This window comes from Adiantum capillus-veneris, chromosome 10 (assembly GCF_014529385.1).
Source record: "Adiantum capillus-veneris isolate H3 chromosome 10, ASM1452938v2, whole genome shotgun sequence".
NCBI lineage: Eukaryota > Viridiplantae > Streptophyta > Polypodiopsida > Polypodiales > Pteridaceae > Adiantum > Adiantum capillus-veneris.
Genome location: NC_140940.1, coordinates 67,339,463 through 67,359,716, shown reverse-complemented (window position 1 = coordinate 67,359,716; position 20,254 = coordinate 67,339,463). Strand labels below are relative to the sequence as shown.

Genomic DNA, 20,254 nt, shown 5'->3' with positions numbered 1-20,254 from the left:
ATAACCTAGAAAAAAAAATGCTTTAGTACCTACCTCTTACAAAAAGTTTATGCTGATTCATTTCAAAAATTAGGTGCTGAGTGGGTTACAAAATGCACTAAGTAGGAGGAACTAAATAACTGCAGTGATCTATAGACTATAGGTTTTGCTATCTTGTCTACCCTTCCAAAAACAAAATAAGACATCACCCAGGCTATAGCCCTTATAGCTGATTAGGTTGGATTCTGACTACCTTTGTTAGCATATCCTTAAGAATGGCCTTTGGAATTCGTGCTTGATGGATATGCATGTTGTTGTTGACATCTTGTCCAAGTACAATAAAGTACACAAAATAAAGATGCTTGCAAGCAAGAAAGGATGCTTTTTTTGCCAACCTGCCTTGAAAATCAATGCACGAACAAGATGGGACATTCTGAATTATAACTTCTATGCATGATGTAGGGGCTCTACAGTGACCTGTCAGTAGTTCTATGGTAAAAATCTCTTTCTCTCCTTCCACTTCTACGCGGCTTCCTGTCAATTTTGCTGACATTTCTAATGCTGCATTAACTTGAGCATAGGCAGCCTTCGATACCCCTGGTCGATAGGGATAATTTTGATCTTCATTTTTGTTGGCATGGGGCTCTCTCTGATGCACTTCTTTGGGGATCAATGATTTCGTTGACACTCCAATCTCAAATCTTGCCTTCACAAGTGCACAAGCTTCTTGGATGTTGAGTTTGGTGCCCTTTGCAATAGGCCAAACATGCGGAGCGCATTTTGGTGGGTGTATGATGCTTGTGACCATTCTCCATGTATGCCTCACATCTGTGTTGCAAAAGTAGCAAAACTTTTGCTTCCGCCAAGAAGATAATTGACAGTCACTCCAAAAACATGGAGCTGGGTCTCCCGGTCTCTGCCTCAATCCACACTTCTTACCAGTTGTCCAATGGTTACACTCCACTCTACTTGATTTTGGTATCCTGCGAATAGCCCACTTTGTGTCATGGACATTTTGCTCTAGAGCTTGCAACAATTCACTGCATGGTTGCTCATGTGTTGCATTTGACGTCTTATCTTGCGTGACATAATTATACTCAGGCCTGTGGCTACAAATGCTTGTATCCATATCCATTAATGGTCGCTTGGCACGCATTGTCCTCTTCTCACCCTTGAAATTAACTCTGTTATTGAACATTGGAGTACCCATGGAAGCATCATCCACTGCCCTAGAGGTGGCTGCTGGTGATGGACTAGTCTGCATCCTTGACATGGCTCTGTCAACTAAAATTTCCAATGTTGGCCCCCCTCGAATATATTTACCATCCAAGAAGGCTAGACTCCGGGCACACTGAAGATAGGCATTAATAAGATCAGTGACACATGCATCATAAAGACTAATTTTTTGCTTGTACCCCTCTCCAGCCAACCAACTTGCATGTTTGCTCTCAAAGAGGTTGGTCCTTGGAATCAATGCATTCATTATGGGCTCCCCATCCTTGACCATAATATGTCCCCAATGGCTAACCTTGAAATGCCACCAACTCAAACAACTATCTAGCTTTGGTATGTTTTTATCTGTTGTCTTGCCTGTTGCCCACCAGCTCCTAATCCTACAAAATTGCTCGAGTGCCGCATCTGTTGTTTCAGACAATCTCCACTTCTCACACATCTCTTTATGGTTTGATTGGTACTGGGAGTGGATATACCTCTGTGTGTGAACCCTCAAATTATCCTCCCAGTGCCATAGACAAGACCTTTCCCTACCCACCATTTCCTTCTTGTCCCCGAACACATATCTCACTGCATTCCAATTTGCTCCTGCCTCATCTGACATGAATCCTTGAAAATTGACTGGCCTATCTGTGTGCTCAATCATAACCTGGTTCATAGATTCCCAAAACATTATTTGTGCTTCCTCATCCTCTTCTTTGAACTCGCATGTGGCAATATTTAGAAGCTCTCCAATCCTAATAACATTACAAAGCCATGAGCCAAGGTACTATACAATAGTTTACACAATTAGTATCCACATCCACTTATTTATTTTTTAATACTTATTTGTTACTTACGTGTGATCATAAACATGTGCTCCCATTGTGTGCCATCCTCCTTCTATTCGATGGACATGGTCAAAACAAACCCATGATAATCGGAGGTCTTCATGTCCATCTCTATCCATCCTTCTGACCACATCTACTCCTGAACCTGGGCCAGTAGTAGACATCTTGAATATGAAGGACCGCTCTTGTGATGTTGATGCTTGCAACGGAAATCGAGAGCCATGGAAGAACTGAAAGTGGCACTTTCTCTTTAGTTCAAGAATTGCATCATATCCATCACCCATTGGTCGAGTGGTCCTTCTACACTGCATCACCATTTGCTTTACCCTACAACATACATAATCATGGGTGAACAAATTTTTCAAGAATACAAGTGTTTTGGTGCTTATAAGTTGAAAACTTACTTCTTCATGTTGACAAGGGTAAGCAATTCTTGGGACATCTCATGGACCTCCTTCTCACTTATAAAATCCCCACGTGTAATATTGTCATCTGTGAAGGCCTTGAGCACCATCTCTCTAGCCAATATCATTTGTACCTTCCTAGGGCCTGCTCTATTGTCCATTGTCACTGCCTTAGCTACTAAGGCTTTTATGTTCCGAATTGATGCTCTAGACATTCCCTTAGGGACGATGTGTTTGTGCTTGCCACGGTGCATAAATAGCCTACTATGGCAAGAATCCCTAGGCATAAATTAGTAAACTGTTGCTGGACAATCTTTCACACACATGGGAACATGATTGCAAAAAAAGGATTCCAAATTTCCATAGCTCCCCATGGCTAGGAAGCCATTCTTTGGGAGCTTGGACAACTGACCATTCCAATGTTTCTTGTTAGTTTGATTAGTTCTGCTCCTAAATGAGCATCGCTCATTCATACATTGGAAAACCCCTCCACAAAAACTCTTCCTAAGGACAAAAGATTTTTGAGTTCTTGTCTGAGTTTGTGGTTTTGTCCACAAATTTCCCTCATACTTTTGCTCCATACCCTCCATTGCCTTCCCCTCAATCATTTCATAGATGCAGAATTCTTGGTAGGTTTTTGGTAGATCTTTGACCTTGCCCTTGCATTCACACTCTTGCATAATAGTGTGAAGCACATCATTGGGAGGGAGTGTACGGATGATCTGGAATGCAGAAACTGCTGTCTCAAAATTTAGAGTTTCTTCATCTAGCTTATCAAATTCAACATGATCTTCATTTTCCTCATCATCATCAATTTGTCTGCAAGAGAGCAAAAAAAATAGTGAAGAATTGTTCAAATTCAAACCTTCCAAAATGATCTCGGACTTACATGCACTTACATTGGTGCAGGTGATGGCCCAATTGGAGATGACTCAGGGGTCTGAAAGATGTCTTCTAGTCTTGCAGTGTAATTTTTAGATAATGATTCCTCTAAGATGAAGTATGCCTCCATATAAACCCCTGCATAGGTGGGAAGAGGTGCCAAAACATTAAACTCTTGTCCCTCCTGAACAAGAGCCTCCACAATGACCCTAGTTGTACCACACAACTTCTCTTGCAGGAGCTTGACGGGAAGGAGGCATTTTCCATGGATGAATGGAATGTTGATGGACTATCCGGACACAGATTGCAAGAAAATTTTAGCTTCCCTGCATAAAAGAGAACTTTCAATCAGATCAACACCATATCCATAGTTAATAATTTTGAGTAAATTGAACACGTGTCAAGTCAATCTGTACCAACAACTCTGTAAAGTTAACAATTTCACATTCATTCAAAAACACTACTGTCTCAATCCGAGTTTTTTTTTTAAAATGAAATTCTGACAAATGCTTAAAAAATGTTAATCTTGAGAAATGTTTTAAAAAACGTTAATCTAGCGAAATGGTTGTAAAAGTTAATAATTTCACAGACATTCGAAAACACTACTATCAATCCCAGTTTTTTTTAAAAATGAAATTCTGAGAAATGTTTAAAAAATGTTAATCTTGAGACATGTTTAAGAATACGTTAATCTAGAGAAACGGTTGAAGAAAGTTAGTTTGGTTTTTTAATTATATTCTAACTTTTCAAAATATTTTTATTGCCCTTCAAATGTTCAACTTTTGAAATGCACACTGCTTATTCTTAATCGTTCATATTGTTTGCCTGGTTTCCATCCTTTGCAACGCCATGAGGAAGGCAAGGCTCTTGCAAACGTCGCCACTGGCCAAATACTTCCACCCCTTAAGCCCCAAGAAAACAACAAAGGTAAGCTTAACCTTTTGATTTAAGGACCATCTTTCTCAAATCTTTAAGCACGCTGAGCGCGCTTAAAGATCTGAGAAAAGAGAAGGTGAATTTGACAGCAAATGAGAGCATTTGAGTTGAGCGTAGGTGTGAGAGGAATGGAAGATTCCTGTTGCTGTGTGTATTGAGCTGTTGCTGTGTGTATTGAGCAGGTGGTAGCACTGTTGAAGCTTGCATCACTACTAGTTCGTGGTAGCAACAGAGCTGAGAGAGAGAGAGAGAGAGAGAGAGAGAGAGAGAGAGAGAGAGAGAGAGAGAGAGAGAGAGAGAGAGAGAGCTCCTATGAGAGACACTGTGTATAGTAAAGCTCCCTTAACACCTCAAACAGTGTGAGATGCAGGGTGTGAGTTGTCGATGGAGAACTGGAGAGCAAAGCCAGGAGGGGTCAGCGTGACTGCGAATGGAGAACACCCACACACACACACACACACACACACACACACACACACACACACACACACACACACACACACACACACACACACACACACACACACACACACACACACACACACACACAGAGAGAGAGAGAGAGAGAGAGAGAGAGAGAGAGAGAGAGAGAGAGAGAGAGAGAGAGAGAGAGAGAGAGAGAGAGAGAGAGAGAGAGAGAGAGAGAGAGAGAGTCACTTACATGTTTGCAGAAAGAACAGATAGATTCTTCACATAAAGCTCCAGGAGAATGGAGAAGAGCAAAATGATAAGTGGTAGTATAGAGGTGGTGCGAGATTTGTAAAGTGATAAATGTGCCAGCTGTAATGATTTCAACTCTCCATAATGACTCTAACACACCACAACTACCCATAATTTAGTTAATGGCTGGAGCGAGATTCGTGGTGATAAATGTGTCGACCGTAATGATTTTAACTTGCCATAATGACTCTAACGCAACACAACTACCCATAATTTAGTTAATGGCTGATGTTGTCCTTTCCAATGTGTCCGATTCAGTCATTCATATGGCTTTTAACTAGATTTCATATAATCGAGAATTTTCATTGTTTCAAAGTGTTTATGCACTTCACAAGATCGAATTGTGAGGATGGTAAGTGTGAGGCAGATATTATGAGTATGGTAACTATGCCTAAGAGAAGGAAAATTGTGCAAGGTGCAGGGGATTCTGGAGCAACATACAAGAGAAGAGGTAGACCATCAAAGCAGGACAACTTCAATAGGTCAATTGCAAGAGCAGGTAATCAAGAGCATTCTCAAGTAAGTCAAAAGGATGCTGAAGATGTTGAGGAAAATGGTGGTGCTGAGGAGCTGGTTGATAGTATTGTTCATGACTTGGAGCAAGAAAACGTTGAGAAGATAGTGGATCAAGTTGCTATTGAGAGAGAGGAGCAGGGAGCTGATACTCAGAGAACTCAGGAAGATGATCAGAGTGAGGAGGTGGTAGTTGAGAAACATGACCAGGTGAATGAGGGGCAACGTGATGATGAGGTGACTGATGGGCAACATGATGAGGAGGAGGGGCAACATGATGATGAGGTGACTGCGGGGCAAGATGATGAGGAGGAGGGGCAACATGATGATGAGGTGACTGAGGGGCAACATGATGATGAGGTGACTGAGGGGCAACAAGATGATGAGGTGACAGAAGGCTAGAATATCTCCAATCTTGCAGGGGGGAGAAGAAACAAATTAGAGGTGTTTGGTAAGATCCTTGAGATCTCTACACCACAGGCATTCCTTGAAAGAATCAGAGTCACATTTTTTGGACCACCCCCTAGGATCCCATTATGTAGGTTACTGTCTAGTGAAGCCATTAGAAAAGTAATCCCTTCCACCGAAAGATCACTCACAAGAAGTTTTATTAAGATGGGAGGATATCTTGAGAGAAAGGGAGCCTTTATTGTCTCCATTATTGATCTAGAGGGGGAGGAGACACCAATCACTCAAGAAAGGATAGATTCTTGGGATGACTGCTGGAAAACAATTAATGAAAGATTTGAGAGGTCCCTTGATTTAGAGACAGAGTGGGGACCCTACTTGAAAGGAAAGATGGTCCATGTCCTGGATGGCAACAATCGTCTACATGCATGGATGGAATGCATTAGACAAGGTATTCTTTAACTTAATCTCCTTTAAGAACTTTTGTTGTGTTGATTGCACTATTTTAATATGATTGTACAATTATGCAATACAGGGTTTGAGAACGACCTGTCTAGACATTGCTCTGTGGTCTGCCACTTTTTGCAGTTTGCAAAGACTGATGTGGGGGAATTAATGTTTTCCTTGGCAAGATTGAACAAGTAAGATGATTTTGGGCATCTACTATTCTCCTTGAAAATTTTAATTGTTGTCTTGGAGTTATTGATATTCTTTTTTGTTTTAATGCTACAGGATGAACGATTATGCATATGTGCCAACCACATTTGGAGATAGGTTGTTCCAATTGAGAAGGCTAGGAGAGGCAGACAAGACTACTCTCTTGGATGGTTTGTCTATTGAAGATAGAGCATGGGTGGAGAAAGAAATGTAGGTTGTTTCATCTCGGGGGAAAAGGAGTTGGTTTACACTCCCTGTGCAAATAATGACATGGTTGCTCTTTAAGGATGAGATGGAACAGAAGATTGAAGAGTTGGCTAAGGGAATGGATGAAACTGGTAGGGCCAAGGTGATAAAGAAGATGGAGATTACCTATAGGGGAAAGACCTCCAAGTATGCAAGGATTGCAGATCCTGCAAATGGAGAGAAGTTTTGGTGTGCTACTCTGTCCTTGCCTTGGCATGAACCGAGTGCGCATATTGCGATTGAAGAGAAACTCAACATGATTGGAAATGCTTGCATAACAGATGTGGATAAGGCACACATTGTGAAATTGTTAGATAGCTCACAAGTATCAATTCGATCCTTGGAGTTCCTTCCCAATGACAAAGCTAAAGTTAGGGACTGGCTCCACATGTATTGCTTGTGGTTGCAAGTCAATCAATATGGTCTAGGTCTATTACTAGACATTCAAAATACTGATCGAGTAAGGCTGCCATTGGAACATCGATTCAACAACTTTGTCATGCTTTGCCGAAGAAAGTACTTCAATAGAGCATTTTGCGTTGTGGAAGGTGGCATTAAGTCGACCAATGCCATGAATGAGCAACCCGGATTACACAATGCAACCCGTCGAGTTGTTTATAGGTTTGTTAATTTGTATGGTTCAATTTTTTAGTCCTCATTAAACTAGTAGTTGGTGTGTGTTTAGATGGCTACTCAAGGAGATTGCACAACACATGCTTGATGAGATGCCCCCCTTGGCAAGTGTATGGACATATGCAGATAACCCTACGTTCATGTATTCCGATGTGAAGCTTGGAAGGGTAAGCGATGCATTACATTGCATTTTTTCAGTAGTTGGTGTGTGTTTAGATGGCTACTCAAGGAGATTGCACAACACATGCTTGATGAGATGCCTCCCTTGGCAAGTGTATGGACATATGCAGATAACCCTACGTTCATGTATTCCGATGTGAAGCTTGGAAGGGTAAGCGATGCATTACATTGCATTTTTTATGTTAACTCTTAACGCATAGGGAGATTATGCTAAATAATAGTTGTTGATTGTGCAGTCCTTGTCCACCATAGAGAAAGCCAAGTGTCCGTGGTGGCTAGACATGGTTAAGAACCATGTTCCGGATGAGGAGTTGGAATTATTTCAGCAACATAAAGCAGCCCTTCAACTTACAACTACTACGAATAGTGTCCTGGAAGAGGAGACGACGGCAACTTCTCAAGTAGTAGCATCCACTGCATCAGCATCATTTCGTAAGACACTTCCTATAAATCTTGGTAGGGAAGTCGTACATAGGGCATTACAAGCAAACAAGGCTATAGAGGATGGCAAGATGCAAGGGCAACATCAAAGCGCAAGTAGCAGTGGAGGGCTAAGAGAAAATGATGACATAATCAATGAAACATTGGAATCTACAGGTAGTGTTGATGCCTTTGCTTTGTCTATCTAATATGATCCATGGAGTGTTGTGATTGTTGATACATTTTCTTAAATCTAAAAGCTTTGATTTGTAGGCACTATTTACGTTTTCAACATTTCTGTTGAAGAGCTTGTTCATATTATTGAATATCCCCAACAAGCAGAGCAAATGGGGCTTGAGGTGTTAGAGGCCTTCAATGTAGTTTGTAGCCAAGGAACTGTGAAGGGCACTCAACTAGACTTGTGCATAGACCTCATATTTGCAGATTTTCCATCTAACGTGGCTGTCGAGGGATGCTTTTGCAATAAAGTTCCGTTTTGGAACAAGATAGTGGATAACCTGTATGACACCACATTTCAGCTTGCAGACTCATGCTTGAGTGATAGGGGGTTTTTTGTTTGTTTGTACACCATGGAGGAAGGGGTGAAAGTTGAGCAAGCTGGAAAGCAAAAAGGGTTTAAGATATATCATCGTCAGGTTGTGAGATGCACACACCTATTGGAAAGAGGTTGGGACCCATTGTCACACAGGTACAAGTAATTGATTCTTGATTTAATGTGCAATAGAGTTTAGTGTGGCATCCTATTCTTTAATGACATGTATGACATAAAGCTTTCTATTTGAATAGGTGAATTGCTTGATCTTGTCTGCTTTTGTTCGTTGTTCGACAACTTGTGTGTATCGCATACATCATAATCAGTTGCCAGAATTGAAACTTGGTGGTGACCTTCAATTTGGACAGGACCTTATCTTCGATATGTGAGTTGACTCTATCATTTACTTGTTTATATGCCTAATCCATCATTTATATATATATATGCCATTAAAGTAAGTAAAATGTGTATTCAATGTTAGAGTGCCTGAAGCAGATTTAGTAAAGAGGAAAGGAAAGCCATGGAGGGGTGGTTGTCAAAGAGGTCAAAAGCTTGTGAAGTACATAATCGCACTTTTTAGCCGTCCACAGGATGTAGTCCTTGACATATTTGCTGGCACGGGTACACTTGGCTTGGTAGCTGGCTTCATGGATAGACATGTCATTATGTTTGAGAGGGATGAGTGCATATATGATCGCTTGTTGAAGCCATTTGGAGTCAAGGTATGTTAGGAGTAGGTTCGTTGAAAATTATAAGTTGATTGACAAGAGGGTATGTGTTAAGCAATTGTGTATTTTTTTGCAGATGGATTGATTTTAAAGGGTCGCAATGTAGTTGAAGATTGGATCAGGCCAAGCTTCACATTTTCTTTTTGCTATTCTCTTACATGATTGTGCTCAAACTTAGACTCACTGGCAGTGTTGTAGATTTCTTCAAAACTACCTTTCTTTTATGGTTGTATAAGAACGGTCGAATGTGGTACTCGTGTGTTTGATGGTTGTATAAGAACAGTTGAATATGGTACTCGTGTGTTTGATGGGGCTGTTTTTTTGGGATAAAAACGCTAATTCTTTAGGCTGATTTGGGGCTAATCTGGGGCTATTTTTTTGGGCTAAAATCGCTAATTTTGTAGGCTGATTTGGTGGCGGATTTGGGGCTGTTTTTTGGGGCTAAAAACGCTAATTCTTTAGGCTGATTTGGGGGCTGATTTGGGGCTGATCTTGTCTGGGATGTCGTCTCATGGAGTGCATTGACTACGGATATGCCCAACATAAGTGAAAAAGGCGAGGAAGCTTAGGACTGTTTTGAGCATATGCAATGCAAGGACGCCTCTCCAAATGCGATCACCTAATCTTGCATCTTCACGGCATATGCCATTACGCAAGACACTAATATGGGCAAAATAGTTCAGATGATATTGTTAGTCAAGGGCTATTGAAAAACGATGTCTTTCTTGGAATTGCCTTGGTCGACGTGTATGCCAAATGTGCTCTATCTCAGCAAGCACAAAAGGTGGTCGAGGAGTTGCTTGTCAGGGATGTCGTCTCATGGAGTGCACTGATTGCGGGATATGCCCAACACGAAAAAGGCCAAAAAGCTTTAGGGCTGTTTTTAGCATATGCAATGCGAGGACTTCTCATGGAATGCACTGATTGCGTGATATTCTCAACACAGGAAAGGCCAAGAATAGGAGCTAAAAACGCTGATTTTCTGGGCTGATTTGATGGATCATTTAGAGGCTAAAAACGCTAAGTTTTAGGACTGATTTGGTGGTTGATTAGGGACTGATCTTGTCTGGATGTCGTCTCATGGAGTGCATTGACTGCGGGATATGCCCAACACGAGAGGGAAAGGCGAGGAAGCTTAGGACTGTTTTCAGCATATGCAATGCAAGGACGTCTCTCCAAATGCGATCGTCTACGCTTGCATCTTCAAGACATGTGGCATTATGCAAGAGGCTAATATGGGTGAAAGAATTTCGATCATATTGTTAGGCAAACATTTCTGGAAAAAGATGTCGTGCTTGGCATTGCCTTGGTCAACATGTAAGCGAAACGTGCTCCACCTCAGCAAGCACCAAAGGTGGTCGAGGAGTTGCTTGTCAGGTATGTCATCTCATATAGTGCACTAATTGCGAGATATGCCCAACACGGGAAAGTCCAAAACAGGAGCTAAAAATTGCTGTAATTTTGGGCTGTTTTGATGGCGGATTTGGGGCTGATCTGGGGCTGTTTTTTTGGGCTAAAAACACTAATTTTTTAGGTTGATTTGGTAGCTGATTTGGGGCTGATCTAGGGCTGTTTTCTTGGTCTAAAAACGCTAATTTTCTAGGCTGATTCGATGGCGAATTTGGGGCTGATCTGGGGCTGTTTTTTTGGGCTAAAAATGCTAATTCTTTAGGCTGATTTGGTGGCTGATCTTGTCTGGGATGTCGTCTCATGGAGTGCATTGACTACGGATATGCCCAACATAAGCGAAAAAGGCGAGGAAGCTTAGGGCTGTTTTGAGCATATGCAATGCAAGGACGCCTCTCCAAATGCGATCAGCTAATCTTGTATCTTCACGGCCGCTATGCCATTACGCAAGACACTAATATGGGCAAAATAGTTCAGATGATATTGTTAGTCAAGGGCTATTGAAAAACGATGTCTTTCTTGGAATTGCCTTGGTCGACGTGTATGCCAAATGTGCTCTACCTCAGCAAGCACAAAAGGTGGTCGAGGAGTTGCTTGTCAAGGATGTCGTTTCATGGAGTGCACTAATTGCGGGATATGCCCAACACGAAAAAGGCCAAAAAGCTTAGGGCTGTTTTTAGCATATGCAATGCGAGGACTTCTCATGGAATGCACTGATTGCGTGATATTCTGAACACAGGAAAGGCCAAGAATAGGAGCTAAAAACGCTGATTTTATGGGCTGATTTGATGGATCATTTAGAGGCTAAAAACGTTGAGTTTTAGGGCTGATTTGGTGATTAGGGACCGATCTTGTCTGGATGTCGTCTCATGGAGTGCATTGACTGCGGGATATGCCCAACACGAGAGGGGAAGGCGAGGAAGCTTAGGACTGTTTTCAGCATATGCAATGCAGGGACATCTCTCCAAATGCGATCGTCTACGCTTGCATCTTCAAGACATGTGGCATTATGCAAGAGGCTAATATGGGTGAAAGAATTTCGATCATATTGTTAGTCAAACATTTCTGGAAAAAGATGCCGTGCTTGGCATTGTCTTGGTCAACATGTAAGCGAAACGTGCTCCACCTCAGCAAGCACCAAAGGTGGTCGAGGAGTTGCTTGTCAGGTATGTCATCTCATGTAGTGCACTAATTGCGAGATATGCCCAACACGGGAAAGTCCAAAACTAGGAGCTAAAAATGCTGTAATTTTGGGCTGTTTTGATGGCGGATTGGGGCTGATCTGGGGCTGTTTTTTTGGGCTAAAAACGCTAATTTTTTAGATTGATTTGGTAGCTGATTTGGGGCTGATGTGGGGCTGTTTTCTTGGTCTAAAAAGCTAATTTTTTAGGCTGATTTGGTGGCGGATTTGGGGCTGATCTGGGGCTGTTTTTTTGGGCTAAAAACGCTAATTCTTTAGGCTGATTTGGGGCTGATCTTGTCTGGGATGTCGTCTCATGGAGTGCATTGACTACGGATATGCCCAACATAAGCGAAAAAGGCGAGGAAGCTTAGGGCTGTTTTGAGCATATGCAATGCAAGGACGCCTCTCCAAATGCGATCACCTAATCTTGCATCTTCACGGCCGCTATGCCATTACGCAAGACACTAATATGGGCAAAATAGTTCAGATGATATTGTTAGTCAAGGGCTATTGAAAAACGATGTCTTTCTTGGAATTGCCTTGGTCGACGTGTATGCCAAATGTGCTCTACCTCTGCAAGCACAAAAGGTGGTCGAGGAGTTGCTTGTCAAGTCGTCTCATGGAGTGCAGTGACTACAACATATGCCCAACACGGGAAAGGCCAAAAAGCTTAGGGTTGTTTTTAGCATATGCACTGCGAGGACATCTCTCCAAATGCGGTCACCTATGCTTGCATTTGAAGGACATGTGGCATTATGCAAGAGGCTATTATGGGTGAAAGAATTCCAATGATATAGTTAGTCATGCATTACTGAAAAACGATGTCATGCTTGGCATTGCCTTGCTCAACTAATATGGGCGAAATAATTCAGATGATATTGTTAGTCAAGGGCTATTGACAAACGATTTAGTGCTTGGCATTGCCTTGGTTGACATGTATGCCAAATACGCTCTATGAAAATGTTATATAATGGACTTGGGAGTTGGTTGACTCTCTTACAGTGTTTTATGGCTCTCTAGCTTTTATAGACATGTAGAATGTCTTACTCTATTTAACTCATGAGCAATATATAGGTTTCTCACCAAACTTGCCATCTCCCTGGAACTAGGATTTTTTGTGCATGCCGCTCACTCCTATTGCACTTAGATTCTTGATGGTAATAGTTGCTCGCTCTCATGGGCTCGCTCAACGGCCACCCCCTACAAGAGGTAAGTACTTTTCCCATTGTGAGCATTGATCTACTTTGGTAACATAAGTCTTGAGTAGATCGAGTATCGTAAGATTGGCTATCTCACTTTGGCCATCCGTTTGTGGGTGATAGGCCCGAAGAGAAATTCAATCTTGTTCCTAGATTTTCAAAGAGACCTTTCCAGAAATTACTGGTCATTCTAGGATCTCTATCTGACACGATGGATGTGGGTAATCCATGGTGCTTGAAAATATGAGATATGAAGAGAGTTGCCATTTGATGTGCCTTAATAGTCTTTTTGACAAGAATAAAATGTGCTTGCTTGCTAAACCTGTCGACTATTGTCCATATTCCTCTATTCCCATGAATAGACTTGGGTAATCCAAAGATGAAATCCATGGATAGACTTGGGTAATCAAAAGATGAAATCCATGGATATACTCTCCCATGGTGAATTTGGGATAGGCAATGGCTGGAGTAATCCAGGTTGCTTCCCTCTATCATACTTGGTCTTGTGGCATACTACACATTTTGAAACATACTCTTGCATGTCCACTTTCATGGTAGACCGATAGAAGTACGTCTCTCCTCCTCGGAGAGTAGGTTGAATACCTCTATGCCCCGCATATGGAGGAGCATGGGATTCATACATAACTTTCTCACGAAGGGAATGGGTAACACATAGCCTATTGCCGTGGAGAAGATAACCATCCTGCAAGGTGAATGGTTCCTCTTTCTTCCCCAAAGCAAGGGCTGACATTATGCCTCTAAAGTCAGGGTCAGTAGCATACTCATCTATCATAGAGGATAGATCATTTTGAGTAGCTATAGACACTGCATTAACTCTTGGTTGTCGTGAGAGTGCATCGGCCACTTGATTGTGCTTACCAGCTATGTGAGTAATATGAAAATTAAATTGCGAAAGAAAATTTACCCACCTCATTTGTTTGTCGGAAATCTTGGTTTGCATCATGAAATACTTGAGACTTTGGTGGTCGGCTGGTAGGATAAATGGAGTCCCCAATAGCTAGTGCTTCCATGTGTCTAGGGCATGTAGAAAATCTAAAAGCTCTTTCTCATAAATGCCCAAGACTCGTTCATAAGTATTGAGCCTTCGGCTCTCATATGCTATGGCATGCCCTTCTTGAAGCAAAAATGCTCCAAGGCAATCACCACAAGTATCACATTGGACCTCACTGAGAGATCCGGAAGCATGAGGAATGGTTGGGAAGTAAGCTTCTCTTTGAGCTTATCAAAAGCATTTTGCTCCTTATCAGTCCATACATACTTAACGTTCTTCTTAGTTAAGTCGTGTAGTGGTCCTGCTACTTGAGAGAATTTTACTATGAAGCGTCTATAGTATGCGCACATACAAATAAAGAGCTCATGTAGATTTCTTGGTTTAGGCCATGATTTTATTACCTCTAGCTTTGATGGATCCATACGGATACCATCGTGAGAGAAAATATGACCTAGGTATTGAATCTCTTGAAGAAAGAATTCGCTTTTCTTTTGGTTGAGAAAAAGCTTGTTCTCCCTCAATGCTTGAAAAATCACTTGGAGATGTTGCTTATGTTCCTCCAAAGACTTGGAGTAGATGATGATATCATCAAAGAACACTGCAATGAATTTGCGGTATGGTCTAAAAATTTTCTCCATCAGACGATTGAACGTAGTTGGTGCATTAGTCAAGCCAAAAGGCATGACTAGATATTCATAAAGACCAAACGTTGTGCGAAACGTGGTCTTTAAGATATCTTCATACACTATCCTTATTTGATGATAGCCACTCTTAAGGTCAATCCGACTGAAGTAGGTAGAGCCTTGTAGCTTATCAAATAGATCTTCTACCCGAGGCATGGGAAATCTATTTTTGATAGTGATATGCTTTAGTGCTCGATAGTCCACACACATACGGTATGTACCATCTTTCTTTTGCACTAGAAGGACTGGAGAACAAAATGGAGAGGAACTAGGCCTCACCATCCCTTTTTATACCAATTCCTGTACTTGCCTCATGATCTCCTCTTGTTGAGCTTGTGAGACTCGATAAGGAGGTTTGTTAGGCGGTGAGCTTCCTGGAAGGAGCTCAATGCGATGGTCATCATCCCCTCGTGTTGGAGGTAAGTCCATGGGGATATCATCGATGAACACATCTTGGAATCCTTTTAGAAAATTAGACAAGTCTACTCTTCTTGATTCCTACCATTTACACTTGATGAACATTAGTATCTTTTAGAGACTCTTTGACAAAAATCATGTACGCAAAAACTGAGCTCTTCATTGACTTATCAAAAGCAAGAGGATCTACAAGTGGAATAGTGCAACCATGCTCACTAGCATCTATATACATGTTCTTTCCCCTGTAGGTGAAGTAGATTCTCCTTTCAGGGAACTTCATGTTGGCAGCCATGCGATCAAACCATGGTGCCCCTAGGATAGCATCCTCATGTTGGAGAGGAGAGATGAAGAAGTCTTCTTTGTCAACATAGCTTTGGACATGAAGCCTCAACTTCCCAATCAAGGGAGTAACGGAGGCTTGTTGTCCCTTGAAAGCTGCATCAGCCATTACCATATCTCCCATCTCAAAAGCTTGAATGCCCAACTTGGCGGCCAACTCCATTGATATGAAGTTCAGAGTAGAGCCAGGATCAAACAAGATGAAGGCATCATGCTCTCTTATCTTTCCCCAAGCATAGGAAAGTGATGATCCTTTGCAATGAGCATCCTCTTTTAGAGCTTTGATGGTGGAAGCCCTAGGAGTCTCACTGCGAGTATTCTTCTTGGGGCAAGAACGATAGCCATGTCCTTGCTCCCCACACTTGAAACACTTATGGTCGTTGCGAAAAGCTTCAAGCTCTTTAGGAGAGAGTTTTTTTTTACCTTTGTAAACTCCCTTCTCCATTGACCGATTGTTGTTGTTGTTGGAAGTGACTTGGGAAGTATTTTGAACATTGGTTTTCCCCTTTGCATCATTTTGTCTTTGTTTTCCATGGGCTTGACATTAACGTCTAGCCCCTTGATGGAAATCGATGCGTGAAGCAACAATGGTGTGATGGATTACTTCGCTAATAGTACCAAGCCATTGAGAGTTGATGTATTCGGCCATCTCTTCAGGTAATCCCGCCTTGAGATGTAAATCCCAAAACTTGTCTACGTACTTGTAGATAGACTCATGAGAGAGAAGCTTCAAGCTGCGCCATTCAGTAAGCACTTTGTCTTTTGCATCGCTTGCAAGGAATTGCCTCTTGATGGAAACTCATAGAGTTTTCCATGTCTTTGGGGCTTCACCATTGCCACGAAGGCTAGCCCACCATTGACGAGCTGATTTTTGGAAGTGCATAGCTACATGGCGTAGCTTGGAGGACTCTGTGAAGCCCTCGTCTCCAAAGGCCGCATCAAATTGCTGGATGAAGGCCAAAACTTTGTTGGTAGCACCAAAGGTGATATCATAGGTGAGAAAAGAGATACTCTTTCCTCCCTCCTTGAACTTCTTTAGCTTTTGTGACCTTCGCCATGTAGGAAATGATTTGCGATGTCCTCCCCTCTTGTATTCTCTAAGAGAATAGCCATAACTTTCATCGGAAGAGGAGGAAGGTGAAGAACAAGGAGAAGAGGGTGACCTCTCTAGCCCTTTTCTTCCTTTGTTTCCTCTCTTGCCTTTCAGAGTGATGAGGAGAAGGACTATGTGTTGATCTTTTCCTCTTGGGAGGAGTGGGCGATCGTCTAGACCGCCGTCTTCGTTGAGCCACATCTTTAGAGGAACTTAAACTTTCATTGCTTTCTTGCTCTTTGGATTCCTCCTCTCGAATAGGAGAGAGTTTTCTTTTGGGGGTCTCTTCAAGAGGCCTCCTAAGCTCTCTCTCCTCTTGGAGAGGAAGGGAAATTCCATAAGCACGAAGTTTTTGAGTAACTTTGTCTTGCAAAGCAGGGTTGCCCATAGCTTGCTGCAACCTAGTGACGTGATAATTCACAAACATGGGAGCATCATCATTAGCACCTTCATGTGAAAAATCAAAGCTATCAATGTTCATTCTACTCTCTTGATTATTGTTTAACAAAATTTATGTATGTACTTAGTGTATGCTTTGGCAATTCAAAACCTTAGTTGCCACTCCTCTTAGCCTTTGAAAATCGGCTCTTAAGTATCTACACCCACGGCTCGAAGTTGTTAATTATAGAGAGTAGAGGAGTAGGTCTAACATAGCAGATTTTCCGAGGGCTAGCTCCTTTTGGACTTCTTATGGCTCAATAATGGTAAAGCCGTACGCAAGTCTAAAAAGACTCCATTATTAAGTCCAAAGCTGCCGAGGTGTGCACCATCCCCAACATAGTGGGCTCAACAAAACCGATAATAGATCCCAGTTCCACTTACCCTAATATAATTAACAACATCAACACTTTATAGGCTACTTAAGGACCTCTCTTCTTAAGCAAGAAAAGAGAAACCAAATGCTTTGATACCAATGTAATGGAATTGGGCTATTTAATTTGAGAGTAGCGGAAATTAATGAGAGTACTTTTGAGAAATGACTTTGTGAGCATAGCGGGTGAACATAATTGAAGATAGCAACATAATCATAGCAATTAGTTAACTTGGCATGAACAATACTTTTGCAAGAGAGAGAATTTAGAAAACATGACAGCAGTTGAGGACCGGATTTATGTGGAGCCGGTCCCCCGTCCAATAGGCATTTGTATTATGATTTCTCCCAATAAGAGAGACTTGTTACAATACATATTTGTGTTCCTTGTGACCTAGGTGATGCAATGAAGATGTAAAGCTTCATGCATCACAAACATAACATAAACTTGAAGAAAGCTTTAATTATCCCAAGCCTCAGTCCCAAGACCTCAAACACCTTCGAAGGTGGAGAGAGCTAGCAGGGAATGAGGGTAGGGAAGAGGAAGAAGAAACATTTCGTAGGAGAAAGAATTAGTTTCTCACTTATCATAACTTTTGTTGCTAGCATACATAATAGCATAGTAATGAAGAAGAAGGAGATGGCAAGCTTAAGCATTGAAGCATGGCTCTTGGTTGGATTTGCACTCCATATCCAAGAGTATTGGTGTAGGCTCTCAACCTGTACTTGCTTGGAGAAGGAGAGGGAGCTCTTGCACTTTGCATAGCACACAATGAGAGTGTTTGTAAGTGTGTGTGGGTGATTATACCCCCTAAGAAACCCCCTAGCTTTCTTGGGTCGACCCCCCCTTGTAGCTCATGCTTGAAGCTCATTGGACCCCTCCAGGCCTAGCCAATCATAAGCAGGAGGCATTACAAGCAACAAGGGTAGCCTTGAGACAAGTGTCCCCTTGGGTGGCCAACCAATAGGCTTCAAGCACACCATGAGGGCAACATGAGGAGGAACTTGACAAGTGTCCCTTTTGCTTTCTTTGTACCATGCATGCCTTGTGTGAGTGTCTGGGTGTTCTCTCTTATCCCCCCTCATGTAGGGCTTGCCCCCTCCTTGTAGGGATTGAATATTTGACTTTTTGACACCTCATGCATAGGCCCAGTTCCCACCACAAGCTTGGCTCTTAAGCACTTTAAGCTTGGGCTGGGTTCTCACCTCAAGTGCAACGCTAGCATATTAAGCATGTCAAGCACCTCGATCATCTCAATCATTAAGCACCTCAAGCACCTTAGTCATCAAGCATGACAAGAAAGACAAGCACATCGAGCTGGGTCGGGTTCCCGCGCCTCAAGCTCAGCCCTAGCTTACCTAAGGTCAAAGGACTTTGACACACTTTATTGGAGGTCTTCAATGAAGCTAACCCTAAGGTCTTATGCTGCATTTGTTAGCGGAGCGCTTTGATAGACCATCTCTCATTTGGGCCCGTTTACCATTGTCCCCGTGTTGAGATAGATCTATAAGCACATGTCTATATCTTAACACTTGTTCCCGTTTATTCTCCCACATTAAGTGATCAATTTAATATGAGAAAATAATTTGGGTTGGTTAGATATTAGATATTAGATTTTATGACAGACAGGAGTCAAGACCCAAGAAGAAGATGGGAACTTACCCAAATCCTACAAAGGAGATTGAGCGAGTCAATCAATTAAGGAGTTTGGTAGAAGAGACCCAAAGGGATCTAAATCGAGAACCTATGCAGTTCAGATTACCGACACGGTGTTCCCTACACAAAAGCAACCTCATAAAGTCCATAGACCACTAGCCATACCTAGTGTTATCCAAGAAGAAAGTGACTTTAAGTCATGGAAAAGTGGACATACTCCCTTCTTGTTGGACAGAATGTTTACAGAGGGACTACCTGACCCTATGAAAGAAATGGAGATCCCATCTTCCCCACGTCAAGTGATTGAAGCCCAAAAGGTGCTGTTAAATATTGCCAAATCATGGCTGTAGAAGTTAGAGCCACCATCATGTCCAAACTATATGGAGACCCCGATCTATTCTTAGCTCTTCAATCTTTCCTCAATGGAGAATTGAAAGTCGGGCTACCACAATTTTCACAGATGAATGGAGCTAGGGAGATGCCAATAGAGGAGGAACACTTAGATCCACAACCCAACCTAGATGAGAACTTTGTTGTTGAAATACCTGTTAACAAGTTGTGACAATACTTTGAAGGCGATGAATCCAATGCGACCATACCAATCACTACCAAGGGATTAACTGTGAAGGGAATCCTTGATGGCGCCACTGGGGTTAGCATTGTGACTAAAAATTACTGGGAAACTATGGGAAGACCTCACCTTGGGACCATAAACATAGTGGTAAAGATAGCCAATGGGACTATTGTTAAGCTTATTGGGATGCTAGAAGATCTCAAGATCAAGGTCTTTGGACACACAATAAGAAATACCTTCATTGTTATGGATTTCTCCAAGCACACTATGTCATCTCAGATCATCTAAGATGATCTGAGAGATACCCCTCCCCGGGGGTCTATGCACAAAATATACAATTTACACTTTTTTTACAATTTTCAATATACATCAGAGTTGCGAAAGCATTTTCATAGGGGAGGAGTAATCATGGGGTAACTTTGTATGTACTCGGTTAATCCATACATGCACTCGTATACAAAAAAACAATCACCGAAAGGGTGATTACTCATAAAAACGACATAGAGAGAGAGATGATGACTATGGAGTTTAGAGCTTCTCACCGTACTTTAGAATCG

The 20,254-nt window shown here is 42.0% G+C and overlaps 1 protein-coding gene and 3 pseudogenes across 2 annotated transcripts; 1 reads left to right on the top strand and 3 right to left on the bottom strand.

The window, feature by feature from the left end:
• Positions 1-202: 202 nt before the first annotated feature.
• On the bottom strand, positions 203-1,252 carry LOC147448988 (uncharacterized; annotated as a pseudogene).
• Positions 1,253-2,047: 795 nt separating this feature from the next.
• Positions 2,048-2,661, bottom strand: LOC147448987 (uncharacterized). Its single transcript, XM_086522496.1, has 2 exons — positions 2,447-2,661; positions 2,048-2,369 (listed from the first exon to the last, which is right to left on the bottom strand). Exons 1-2 carry the CDS (start codon positions 2,659-2,661, stop codon positions 2,048-2,050), a joined length of 537 nt encoding a protein of 178 aa, XP_086378622.1.
• A 75-nt stretch (positions 2,662-2,736) lies between these two features.
• Positions 2,737-3,779, bottom strand: LOC147448986 (uncharacterized; annotated as a pseudogene).
• A 398-nt stretch (positions 3,780-4,177) lies between these two features.
• On the top strand, positions 4,178-9,567 carry LOC147448985 (uncharacterized; annotated as a pseudogene). Its single transcript, XR_015189525.1, has 13 exons — positions 4,178-4,255; position 4,635; positions 5,400-5,435; positions 5,526-6,356; positions 6,441-6,546; positions 6,638-6,776; positions 6,849-7,429; positions 7,494-7,608; positions 7,858-8,218; positions 8,315-8,750; positions 8,849-8,979; positions 9,076-9,316; positions 9,399-9,567. The product of XR_015189525.1 is annotated as an uncharacterized LOC147448985 (transcript).
• The last annotated feature ends 10,687 nt before the right edge of the window (positions 9,568-20,254 follow it).

Bases quoted from the DNA above. Each gene is read 5' to 3' on its own strand.
- LOC147448987 (XM_086522496.1), bottom strand. From the start codon at position 2,661: ATGTCTAGAGCATCAATTCGGAACATAAAAGCCTTAGTAGCTAAGGCA. The intron at 2,370-2,446 runs GTAAGTTTTCAA...TGTATGTTGTAG, and splicing joins ACCCTTGTCAACATGAAGAA to GGTAAAGCAAATGGTGATGC.